This window comes from Prionailurus viverrinus, chromosome F2 (genome assembly GCF_022837055.1).
Source record: "Prionailurus viverrinus isolate Anna chromosome F2, UM_Priviv_1.0, whole genome shotgun sequence".
Classification (NCBI taxonomy): domain Eukaryota; kingdom Metazoa; phylum Chordata; class Mammalia; order Carnivora; family Felidae; genus Prionailurus; species Prionailurus viverrinus.
This window is the reverse complement of record NC_062578.1, coordinates 53826887-53840895: the sequence shown is the minus strand read 5'-3', so window position 1 is coordinate 53840895 and position 14009 is coordinate 53826887. Positions and strand designations below refer to the sequence as shown.

General features: G+C 33.2%; 1 protein-coding gene across 2 annotated transcripts in view; it reads right to left on the bottom strand.

Moving 5' to 3' along the window:
- Window positions 1–5132: 5132 nt before the first annotated feature.
- Window positions 5133–14009, bottom strand: part of EMC2 (ER membrane protein complex subunit 2) — a 51037-nt gene continuing 42160 nt past the window's right edge. The window contains exons 11-12 of one of the 2 annotated variants that reach the window (XM_047841835.1): window positions 8787–8874; window positions 5133–5304 (exon numbers count right to left, since the gene is read on the bottom strand). In XM_047841835.1, coding sequence (XP_047697791.1) covers window positions 8788–8874 — 87 coding nt within the window. In that variant the 3' untranslated portion in view covers window positions 5133–5304; window position 8787. Of the gene's footprint in view, window positions 8875–14009 lie in introns of both variants that reach the window. The other variant, XM_047841834.1, reaches the window with a different exon arrangement.

The following is a 14009-nucleotide window of genomic DNA, read 5'->3' as shown; positions in this document are numbered from 1 at the left end:
TTCACGTAATAGTTGCCTGTAAAAGAACTGAACTCACACAAGATTTCTTAGTAGGTTCCCTTTCAAGCTAGTTAAGCATAAGCTCAGATTTCTTCAAAGCTAGTGTCCATTCTCTACTTGGAAAAATTCAGTATTGGACTTCTGCAAGTAGATGTTTCCCTATCAGTAACTTATTTGCCAAATTACTGTTTCCAAGTTGTTTTGATGGCAACAGTTTGTTGAGGTAGAGGAAATCTTCCAGGACCTAAAGACCTGAAAATGAGTTGTGTTATTATGCTTGTTTTCTTAAACAGTAGACATGCAATTGACCCAACTGGAATTCACTCATTTGTGGCTGAAATGGTTTGCTGTGATACGGTTCTAATTTAACTTTTTTAAGCACCAAAGTCTAATTATTAATCAGATTTTCATATTAAGAGACAATGAATGCAGAAAAGAGAACTTAGTATTATTCTTGCTTTCTACTATGATCACTATAATACAAGGTCATGGTCTACACACCCATTATGGTTATTATAATTGAGTGCAAAAAGAAATATAAATATACATATATACAGAGAAAGAAAGAGGCGTATATATGAACATCTGTGTGTGTAGATACATAGAATTTCTTTTTAAAGAACACTGACCCACTTCTATCACCTTTCTCTCAAAAAAACGTTTTTAAGCTATTGAATGCAACTAATATAAATCAAACAAATAATAGCAGTATTTCTACAAATATACTAATTTTAAAATTACAAAAAGAAAAATATTCCATTCAATATATAAAAAAAACATGTATACCTCAGTTCTTTGTTTTGACAGGGAAAATAGGGTAGCAAAAAAATGAAACGGGAAAAAGAAGGGAGGGCGGTGGGAAGCAGAAGAGAGGATAACACTAACAGCACTATACACAAATATAATGAAAGAAACAAAGAAAATAATACAAATCTCCGCAGAACCACTTGCTTCTTCCAGTCTTCCAAATAACCGAGTCAACTGTAGAAAAATGGTTTTCAACTATTAGTGGGCTTCAGGAATACCTGATGGGTGTGTTAAAACACAAATTGCTGCACTGTATCTTGAGTTTCTCATTTACTAGACAATTTGCATTTCTAACAAGTTCAAAACTGACCATACTTTAAGAACCATTAACTAAAATCTCAAAAGCCTATTTATCACTCCTGGTCATTTGCAATATCCTTACTTACAGTTGGAGAATTTCTATAGCTTGCTGAAAATGGCTCCAGTTTATATTGCTAAGCATTGTTTTATTCCATTACTTATATGGTGTGTGTGTGTATACACACACACACACACACACACACACACACACACACACACACATAAAATCTCATTGGCAGCCTTATAATATTGTTTGTATGATATGCGATTAGAGTTTTGAGGTTATAATTTATTTTACCAGAAAACAAAGTGAAGCCAAACTACTTCTGGAAGCACAATTTGTTAAATAAATTGTATCATGATGTACATAGTATTTTTCTTTTGAATTAAAAGAAATATGTACTATGTGCAGGTTATCATGCTAGAACCTGGAATGAAGAGTGAACAAAAATAGACATGGTCTCTGACCTCCTGTAATTAAAGAATCTACTAAGGGAGACAATTATCTGAAAATATAATTAAGGTGAGTAATGCTCCAAATGAAAGATATATGATAAAATAAAAGTATACAACAAACTGTTTTTCCAGAGTAGCTAAACATTTGACATTTCCAAGTTGCTCCACATTTAATCATCAGTACATAAAATTATGTTTTTAGCCATTTTAATAAGTGCTAGTGGTATGTCATTATAGCTTCAATTTGCACTTCCCTATTAACAGCAAATGATGTTGAACATCTTTTCATATGCATATTTGCCATGCCCACAGCCTCTGTGTCTGTTCTTTTGCCCATTTTTTTTACTATTGAATTCTGAAGTTCTTTATATATTCTGAACAAATGTTATTAATTGAATAGATGATTGTAAGTGTTTTCTGTCTATGTCTTGCCTTTTCATCTTAACAGGGTAGTTTTCAGAACAAGTTTTTATTTTTGACAAAGTTCAATTTGTTAATTACATATATATAATATACACACACACACACACACACATATATATATATATATATATTGCACCTTGGCTGTCACTTGAAGAATTTTGGCCTAACCTGCAGTCAAAGCAATTTCTTCCTGTTTTTTTTCTCCTAAAATCTTTGTATTTTTACCTGTTACATCTAGATCCATAACCCATTTTGGGTTAATTTTTTTATAAGGTGGGAGGTCTAGGTTGAGGGCCTTTTTTGCTATGATTGACTAATTTTTTTCAACATTATTTGTTGAATATTCAATTGTCCCAGACCAATTCCTCCATTGAATTGCTTATGTACCTCTCTCAAAAATTAGTTTGCCATATTGGTGTGGGTCTATTCTGTTCCACTGCTCTATCACTCTGACAAAACCACACAGCAATTATGTAACAATAACACACTATTTTTTATATAATTTATTTGAGAGAGAGAACACACAGGAGTGTAGCAGGGGGAGGGGCAGAGAAAGAGGAAGAGAAAGAATCCCAAGCAGGGTCCACACTGTCAATCCAGAGCCCAACACAGGGCTCAAACCCATGAACCATGAGATTATGACCTAAGCCAAAATCAAGAGTCAGATGCTTAACAGACTGAGCTACCCAGGTGCCCCAATACCACACTATTTTGATTACTCTAGCTACATATGTCAATATCTGGTAGTCTGATTCCTCCAACTTTATTTTCATTTGCAAAGTTTAGACTATTCTAGTTCCTTTGCTTTTTTCATATAAATTTTATAATGTACTATCTACAAAGAATCTGTCTGGGAGTTTGATAGAAATTGTACTAAACAAACAAACAAAAAAAGGAACTGTACTAAACCTATAGACCATTTGGTGGACAATTAACATCTTTACTGTCTTCCAATCCATGAATATGGTATGTCTCTCCATTTATTTAGGTCTCCTTTGATTTCTTTCATTAGCATTTGTAGTTCTCAGCAAACATATCCTGTGTACACTTTTAAAACTTGTACTTAGTATTTTTGAGCAATTGTAAATAATACTGTGTTTACTGCTAACATACAGAAATATAATCGATTTCTGTTGACCTTGTATTCTATGATCTTGTAAAACTCAATTAGTTTCAGGATGTTTTTGGTGATTTCCTGGCATTTTCTATGTAGACCATCAGATTACCTGTAAATACAGACAGCTTTACTTCTTCCTTCCCAATCTGTATGCCTTTTATTCACTTTTCTTATTCTACTGCACCAGCAAAGATACCAAGTACTATGTCAAAGAGAAGTGATGAGAGTACACATCCTTGCCTCATTCCCAATCTTAGGAAAATGGCATTTATTCTTTCACCAAGTATAATGCTAGATGTAGGGCTTTAGTTGTTTTTTTTTTTATCAGATTGAGGAAGTTTCCTTCCATTGCTGAACTTTTTTTCATCAAAAATGGGTGAATTTGGACAATTTTTTTTATAACAACTGATATGATCATGTAGTTTTCCTTATTTTCTTCTTCATACAATGGATTACACTGACTAAATTTCAAATATTGAAGCAGGCTTGCATATCTGGAATAAATTCCACTTGGTTGTGGAAACAATTCAGATGTCTTTCCACAGTGAATGGGTTACCAGGCGGGGATAAAACCATACAATGGAATACTATTTAGCAATAAAAAGGAACAAACTATTGATACAGCAACAACACTTACAGATCTAAAGGGCAAGATGCTGAGTATAAAGTCAAAAAACCTGGTCAGACTTCAAAAGGTTACAAGTTGTATGATTCCACTGATATAACATCCTTAAACCTACATTACAGTGCCAAAAAAAAAAAAAAAAAAAGATCAGTGGATGCCAGTCATTAGGGTTAGATGAAGGTATAACTATTAAGGAGCAGCAAGAGACTTTCTTTGTGATGTTAAGTTCCATATCCTTTGTGTGGTAATAATAACATGATTCACAAATATAACATTTTATAAACAGAAGAAAAAGAGCTTGTAAATATTGTGAAATCCAAATAAGGTCAGTATCTGAGTTAATTGTGTTGCTGCATGCTGCAGGGTCAATTTTCTGGTTTGATAATATACTGCAGTTAAGATAATAGGAAGAAGCTGGTACATGGGAACTCCCATATATTTTTGTAACTTCTTGTGAGTCAAAGTATTATAAAATAAAACATTATTTAAAAAAAAAAACAGGTAGAAAAAAAAAGAAAAAAAGAGGGACATACCCCTTGAAAGAGGAGTCAAGGAAGGCTTTGTTCTATATAGAGGGAACAAGTATCAAGTGTGTGGAAAAAGAAAGCATTAACAACTCCATGTAATTTAAATGTGGCTAAATTGAGAAATCTAGCTTTCTGACTACCATTGTAGTTCAGGAGTCAGGTGATGGTGGCGACAATGAAAATGGAGAAGAACTGACATGAAATGTATAAAGCAGCATAAAATAAATGGAACACGGTTATGGTTTAAAAGACAGAAAAGATCCATCAGATTGGGTGATACAGAACTAACCTATTTCAAAGGAAATGGTGGGGGGTGGGGAATGTCAGACTGGAGCAATTTAAAGAATGGGGTGGCAGGGGGACAGATACAAGTTTAGAAAACTGAAGGAATCTGGCTGTAAAAAAACAAAAACAAAAACAGAAATGGGTTTTGTAGCTAGAGGAGGACTGTGAAAAGGAGGGGAGATATTTTAAAAAGTAACGAAATGGGCGTATTTGAGTGTTAACAGGAAGAACCTAGTTGAAATGAAGGAGAAGAGATAATAAAGAAAAGAAACAACTTAAGGACAAGTGTGAATAAAAGAGATGATGTGACGTTTTGGGGAAGGCAGGATGCTCTATGGTAGAAGGGAATATGGCAATTCATGAAACTGAGGTAAGGCTGAAGTATTAAAAATGAGGGAGACAGTGGTGGGAAATAGTTCAGAAAAGGGTAGGTCTACCTCTACTGTAAGAGAAAAAGAGGTGAAGGTGGGTACAAGAATGTCTGATACAGGGTATATTTTTATCCAGTGACTTCTCTTTTTCTCTGTGAAATAGTAAGAAAGCTCTATTAGTTTGCTAGGGGTGCCTTAACAAAGTACACAGAGAACTGATGTCTTAAACAACAGAAATTTATTTTATCATAGTTCTAAAGGCCAGAAGTCCAAGATCAAGGTGTCAGGAGAGTTGATTTCTTCTGTGGAATCACTCCTTGGCTTGTAGATGGGCATCTTCTCTTTGTCTTCCCACGGTCCTTCCTCTGTGTGTCTGTGTCCTAATCTCCTCTTCTAAAGATATCAATCAATACTGGATTACGGCCCACTCATTATGACCTAACTGGCTCTCTCCAAATAAAATCACATTCGGAGGTACTGGGGGTTAGGGTTAGGACTTCAACATAGGAGTACTGGGGGGACACAATTCAGTCTGCAACAAAAGGTTGCTTTGTCAAGAGTGCGAAGGGAGATAGGATACATCAGAGGTTCAAAGTAAAAGGCTTGAAATAGTTTTAAATAGTCTTAAATACTTCTCACAATGTTACATGAAGTAACGGCTTAAATGGTCAATTGAGTTTTAAGTTCAATTTAATTCAAAATGAAATTATGACTTAAAAAAAGAAATTATGACTATTATTCCTCTAAAAAATTGTTCTACAAGTCAGAAAATCTGAATTCTAATACCTGCTCTGTTAATAAGCAATGTTTCTTGGCTATATCTATCTTTTAATTTTGTCACTCTAAAATAGGAAGAACATTTCACAGAAAAGGCATATGAGTGAGTACACTAGAAAGAACACTGACTTGGGAACTCCCAACATCCTAGTCCTGCTCTGTCACAGAAGGGCTTAATTTTTCAGAACCTCGCTCAATTCCTCATCTTAAAATGGAGTATAACTAAATCATCTTTCAAGTCCCTTCTAAAATCCTACAGTTCTATGAAATGAAGTAAAATGAAGTTGTTTGAGAATAAATGTGGCACTGGAAAAAAAAAGATTCTTTGAAATATTTACCAATAAAAATTATATGCTCCCAGCATACTGAACATTAGTCTTCCAATTCTATCTTTTCTACATCCTCCTCTGCTCCCAAGTCAATACTATCCTATAAAGTTGGCTTAAACAGTGTGTGCTGAACTGCAACAAAATATTACTTCTTTTGTTATATATGCTTCTCTACTTTAAATCATTACATTATGAAACACCATTCCCAGCATGTCTAAAATAAGAGTTTTGCATATTAAAAAAAAAAAAAGCTGAATGATGGATATAGTAGTCAGAAATATGCATGGCAAAAGTAACAGAAAATCCAAACATCTAAACAGAGTTTATTTTTCTCATGTAGTAAGTGTAGAGGTTGGCAAGTGTTCATGTTGGTTCAGGTGTTCAACATGCCATCAGGGACCCAGGCTCTCCCTAATCTTTCTACAAAACCATCTTTGAAAGGTAGCTTTCATACTCCTATTTATTGTTTCATGGTTGTAAGATGGCTGTTTTATCTCCAACCATGTTGCTGACACTCATGTCCTGAAGGAAGAGAAAGAGGCAAAAAGCCTTACTTCACAATGCTTTGACTTTTTAATTTGAAAGGAAGCCCTTCTCAACAGGCTTCTGTCCATTTTCTTAGCCTTAAATAGGTCACATGCTCACACTTTAGATATCTACACTTCCACTACTCTGATGGCCATGAGTCACATGCAATTATTTAAGTTTAATTTAAACTAAAAATTCAATTTCTCAGTTCTACTGGCCATATTTCAAGTGCTCAATAGCCACGTACAGCAAGTAGCTACCAAACTGGACAGTAGAAATACAGAATATCTCCTTCACTGCAAAAAATTCTTCCTTGGCATAACACAGACCATAAGAAATGAAACCACTTCTGTTTTAGATCATTCATAAGGTTAAGGTCCTTATCTCCTAGAAGAACAGGGATCTCTGCTCCTACCTGAACAATGTAAGATACTGTTAACAAGGAAAAGGTGGCACTAAAAGCAGTTGGCAAACATCTGCCACGATGGGATTATCTGTACATTTAAACTGAGGTTTATAGATTATTACACATCAATAATGTATTTCATAAAAAATTCTTAACAAGAAGGTATTAAAATTAGAAAAATAAAGTGAAACTTAGGCTGACAGTTATAAAAGGCACTAACTTACACAAGTATAATTGCTAAAGTAAATACTACTCTAGTGACTAGCAGGAGAGAAAGAAAGGTAATGGAATAATATACGGGCACTACTTTCTTTATAGGAAACACATCTTAAATGGCTGATTATGTTGAAAATGCAGTTACTAAATTTATGGGCAAAAAACACTGTATCTTGTGATAACAAAGATTAGTTGATAAGAATTGCCTTTATATGAGGAGAGTTATTTCACATGTGCTCACTTCTTATGAAAGAATAAAATGAAAAAGACTGCAAAATAAAAGAATTAGACCAGATATGGAGAATAATTTACTAACAGAATTTTCAAAAAATTTAAAAAACTGATGTTGACAATAATTTTCTTCCTAAAGACTTCCAAGTTGTCAATTCCTCTATGAACCCCATTTGCCTAAATCTAACAATGACAAGTATGGAAGAGCTTCTGTATACAATTGGTAAACTATGTATTTATATTTATATATGTAATTATACATGTATATGATACATACAAAATGTAACGCATATATGTAAAATGCAAGCTACTACTAATAATACATGCCTTGAATGACCAATTGCCTATTTTAAAAACAGGTGTCTGAATAGTGTTTAACTCTCAAAGTTCTTTCTATTCTATTGAAACATGCAAAATATTGTTGAAGCATATGATTGTTTATCATGAAAGGAGAAAAAGGAAAAAAAAATTCTAATTATTACTAAGAAGGTAAAGAAATATCAGAAATAGAAATTTTTCTCCTGAAGACAGTTAAGATTTTCTTAGACACTTTAGATTTTCTTGTCCTGCCACTGAAACCCTTTTAATTCCTATTCTCTATGATCTCTTAATATTCTTTTATGCAATTTATACTTGAAAGTTCAAAAAATGTAACTTTCATAAAGGCTAAATTTGAGTATTACAGTATACATGAACCTTAAAGCTTTTTATAGGTAAAAATCTCAATTATGTCCTACGGTAAAACAAAAATTTTACAAAGAGATATGACTGAATTTTGGAGAATGACATATAAAACAAAAATTTTACAAAGAGATATGACTGAACTTTGGAAAACAACATATTTTAAGCAATATTTATCAGAATAACATAGCACATAAAACAAGCCCACCGGAATGCACAGCAAAATCCAACTTGACACTAGAAAGAGAATCAAAATAACGTGCGAGCATTTTCCTTGTCAGCTGTGAATGCTATGTATTTCTTATCACAAATAAAAAGAATTTAACTAGAAACTGAGTTCTAAAACAACATTTTCTCTGAGTTTAACAAAAAGAATCTAGAATCTTCATATGCAAGTTTAATAAATCATCATAATTTATTTGTGAGATTTCTACATCAGATTGTGGCTTAAAAGCACTTATATTATGTGTGATATGAAGAGAATGATGTACAATCAATATAAATCTTGTTAAATCTCTCTTCCATGGACTTTCTCCATCTTCCTGCTTAGCAATAAAAGGCATTTTTAGGTTTATATAAACATTCTTTACAATTGCCCTCTTAACAAAAAATCAGTATATAAATAGCACTAGGCATTTAGTAAATAAGTCACAGGCCAGTAAGTTCAATTGTGCAGTTGTGAAATGTAATGTGAAAGAGTTTGAAACCTTAAGACTGAGTGATCTGCAGCGTTTCCAACATGTCTTCGACTGCCTTAAGAGAGTATTTGGTTTCCTTCTTACTTCGACCTGCAAACTAATTTTTAAAAAAATGCAATTAGGCTCAATTTCATGGCAGGTTCAAAATCACAATCTTACCTTCACTTTGCTAATGAGAGTTAACGTTATCTATTTTATCACTAGCGTGAAATCAAATATCTTTTCTCCAATTAAACAAAATTGGGGTTTTATTTTTTGCTTTTATTTCCCTTACCTCAGGAGACAGATCGAGAAAAATGTTGCTATGGCCAATGTCAGAGAAATTACTGCCTATGCTCCCTTCTAGGATTTTTATGATTTCAGGTCTCACATTTAGGTCTTTAATGCATTGAGTTTATTTTTGTGTATGGTGTAAGAAAATGGTCCAATTTCATTCTTTTACATGTAGCTGTCCAGTTTTCCTAGCACCTTTGTTGAAGGGATTACCCTTTATCCACTGCATATTCTTGCCTCTTTCATTGAAGATAAATTCATCATATAATCGTGGGTTTGTTTCTGGGCTTTTCATCCTGTTCCACTGATCTATGTCTCTATTTTTGTGCCAGTACCATATTGTTTTGATTATTACAGCTCTGTAGTATAACTTGAAATCTGGAATTGGGACACCTCTAGCTTTGTTATTCAAGATAGCTATTCAGGGTCTTTTGTGCTTCCATACAAATTTAGGATTATTTCTTCTAGTTCTGTGAAAAATGCTTTTGGTATTTTGATAGGGATTGCATTAAGTCTGCAGATTGCTTTGGGCAGTATGCACATTTTAACAACACTTGTTCTCTAATCCATGAGTATGGAATATCCTTCCATTTGCCTGTGTTGTCTTTAATTTCTTTCATCAATTTGTGAAGTCCAATTTCCTCAAAATTTAGACTTTACATTTTCATTAAGTTTCATCTTTAGTTGAAGTGTATTAAGAATTCACTGCAAAATTGACTGATTTAAGTGTTTATGTAGTGTGATAACCTATAAAAACATACATTTCAAAACTAACCTTTCCAGACAAGAAAACTTTTATGAAATAAAAAGCATAATTTATAAGTAAAAAATGTGAACCATTTCTACTTGTCAGCCCTCTAAACAGATATTTACAATTTCAACAAAAGTAAAATGTAAATGTAAAGTAATTTCTATTAAATATTTTAAAGTTGCAAGATATCTCTAAAATTATTTAAAATAAGTCACAATCTTTAAAAAAATTTTGGAATTATTAGTTGATTAGGTGGTATGTTTCAGCAGCAAAGAGCTGTCAAAACTCTATGCTACATATTAAAATGATGCAAACGTTTTAAAATATGCATTTCTAGTTTGTGAAGTTGTAATTTACTTTATAAAACCATTGGATTTCATAATGAAAACAAAATACAATGCATTAAAAATAGTATCTTTGCACACTTAAAAGCAAATTCATGGCATATTAAATTCAATATAGTGCACATAATCAGTGAGGGAAACACTGCTGAATACCCCATGCTGATTTCAAAATGAGTTTTCTAACTACACTGACAATTCTCATCATTTATCAGTTTGACTGACTACTACAGATTTACTACAGAAGTGGTCCTTATGGGGTAAGGGAAGGTTTATTATATCTATATTACCCATTCCCCCTGGTTAAAGTATTGATTACCTCTGTGATTAGCAAAATATAATATTTTCAAATTAACATTCAAGCACTCAATACATTTTCAAATGACTGATCTTCCCTAAAAATATCAATGCTGTCTTAAGCACTTAACACTTGATTTATGATGTGCTCCTTCTCTTTTGTAATTAACTTAATTTGGCAAACTTCTCATGTCCTGTTAAGAAAGATTAAGTGATTGAGTATAGGTAAAATCACAGAAGCAATAGAGTTCAGAAATTGGTAACCTGCTTCTGACCTCACTGGCTGCAGGTTAACATTATGATTCTCCTACTTCCTAAACCATTAGTTTCTGTGGTTGAATCTTGATTTGATAGAGTAAATAAAGGGGATTTCTAGAAGAAATGCCAGGGAAAAAGAAAAGCTCCTCATAAGAATCAAGATTACTTTACCTTTCATATGACATTACTAATTTAAGGAATTCAAATGTTAAGTATACAACTCATAATTACAAAATATGGTAACAGCAACACAACATTTAAAACTCTGCCTTTTCATAATTTCCCATGGTGACTAAAGGATGTAGGGTGTGTCATTACTCCTATAATCCAGTTGATACATTCACTTTCGCAAGGACTTACCAAGAACAGAAAGCCTTTTATTTTACTACTGCCTATCCAAAGTAAACAGGAATGGCCCTAATCAGATACTTGAAGGCCTAATTCTAAGAAAAAGCTTTGATGGGTTGGAGAAAAATAGGATACCACGTAGTAACATTCACTCCAATTTGTTAATTAGCAAAATAGAAATGAAAAATTTCTGTAGAGCTGAAGTCATGACCAGTATTTTAAAATACAGAACTTTTCTTGACTTGTACTCAAACATAATAAGAGTAAATATAAATTTGTGATTTTTTAAATTAGCTAATTTTAAAAATCACCTAAAGATTGTGTGTCAATACTACTGACAACCAGTGCAATTTAGAATAAACCAAACTTATCTGTGTCAGAACAAATAAAAAGAAAGTTGGAAATATAAATCTATCACTTCAAATTTTGCCTGACATGCAATTATTTTGTCTATTCCAGAATTATATGGCAATTTAACTGATTAAGCCGGAATCCTATTTTTCCCTCAAATCATGATTTAATTTTCCATTTCCCAAAAGGATAGTAACAGAATCACCTCTGCAATCATAAATAACATATGGATTGCTAGCACAGACAAATTTAACAGTGTACCAAAGAAGCATTTATCTGGAAAATTATTGTGAGTAGGTTCACATTAAAGTTTTTCATGAGCATTAATCAAACTTGCCTGCCTGTACTGAACATGCTAAACCAATTACCTAATTGAAGAGTAAGTAGTAGCCATATTCTGTTTCATTATTAAGTAGAAAGAAAGAAGGAAAAGCAGTTCTTAAAATCTCATTTTCTCTAATTTATAAATGCCTAGAAAAACATTACAATAAGGAGTATTTATTATATACTCTATACTTGTTTATATGCCGAGACATGAGTCATAAAATTCTCAATTAGATCCCAGAGATTTATCTAATTACTAAAATGTCAATCTCTGAAAGTTATACTTTCCACATTAATCACAAATTCTGCATTTTTGTTTTCATACAGTTAGATTTTGCTTAAATAAACTCTGTTTTCATAATTCCCTATGATCTTAAAGATAACTCACCAGAAAGCACATTCAAATCATAAAACTGATTTATCAAATTCAAAGGTCAATAATTTATCCACTATGACAACTGGGATAAATTGGGCTAAACTTTACCTTTACATAATTTGTGGAAAATAATATGGGTGGACAAAGTAATAGGATAAATAAATTGGAACACTGGATGGATAAATCTCAGAAACCTTATACTGAGTGAAACAAGCCAGGCACAAAAGAGTATGTAACCTATGATCTCATTTATATAAAGTTCTAGTACAGGCAAAACCAATTTATAGTGATAAAAATCAAATCAGTGCTTGTCTGCAGTGACAAGTGGGGCTGACTGCAAAGTGGCAGAAGGGACTTTCTCAGGTGATGGAAATCTTGAATGAGGTGCTGGTGGGAAGGGAATATACATTTGTCTAAACTCAACCGTACATTTGAAATGTGCGCACATTACTGTGTATAAGTCATACCTTAATAAATCAGATAAAAAGAAAAAGACAAAATAAATGAAAACAGAAGGCGGGGACTATGGGCTTATACAACCGTGTAATAAAATGCCAAATGACCACATAGTTATCTTCCCATTAACAGGTGAAGTATTACATCCCCTGGATCTGGGTTGAGCATGTGACTTGCATTGCAATGGAAAATTAGCAATATATGACATAAATAGAGACTCAAAAAACCCTTGCACACTGGAGTTTGGCTGTTTGCTCCTCATGAAACCCTGAGACGACCACACGAACAAGTCCAAGTTAGTCTGCCAAATGAGAAACACAAGGCCTAGCACTTCCAGCTGACAGACAGCAAGCCAACAGTCAGATAAATTTAAGTGAGGCCATCAACCACTAGCACAGCACAGAAATATAAATAAGCCCAGTCGAGACAAGCAGTATTACTCAACTGAGCCCAAGCTAAACAGCCTACCTATAGAATCATAAGCAAATAAGTTAGTCAAATCACTAAGTTAGCAAAAGGTAATGGATACAAATATTTACAGAATCTGATTCACAGAAAGAACCCAGAACCTCTGCAGAAAAAGCAAAAAATATGCAAGCTTTAAAACCACCAAGAGATTTTATTTAAAGCCTGTTACTAGTATCTAGAGGCAAATAAATTTTGCATGATGGGTATGATTCCTAGTTGAGGAGTACTGGAAGTTGCTATACAGAAATCTGACATGAGGAACTGAGAAATTTGTTATCTTTCCTGCAGTGGTATCTAAAATGATAGAAACTGGCAAAAGTTCTTTTTTCTATCCTTTCCTACAGAGTCAAGAGAAGGCAAATCATGTCTTCAGTAAAGATCTGTAAAGTATCTCTGGGGACTGTGGAGTTTCTGATGCAAAACTCAAATACTGAAGAGTACCAGTGACACTCTTAGAGCTCTTTCCAAAGAACACTGAGACTTTATACGTCTATAAATAGAATGGAATTAGTGAGGCAAAATTAAAAAAGAAAAAAAAAAAGAATGGCAGGAAGAGTAAATATTACTAAAGAACAGGGTTTGTTTCTATGAACAATGGCTTAAAATACTGAAATGATAGATTCATGTCCAGTGATGCATCTCATAAGGCAGAGAAAAGCATGCTTGTCTGGTCTTGTATTACTGAAGAGACAGGAAGAAAGAAAACACAAAAAACAAAATAAAACTCTGAACGTAGTTGCTATTTAGAGCTAAAGCTCTGAACTGAACTGAAAAGAGACACAAGTGAGGGTAAGCTATCAACTATTCACATGAGAAAATAATTAAGAAGACAGTGAAAAACTGTATTTATACCTTCAGATACACTTATACCTGACATTTCTTTATAGAGGAGTATACATACAAAACAGCTGTCATTAATAAGCTATGTCACCTCGGGAAAGTTATTTAATCTTTCCATGCTTTAACTTCTTCATTTGTAGAACAGTCAA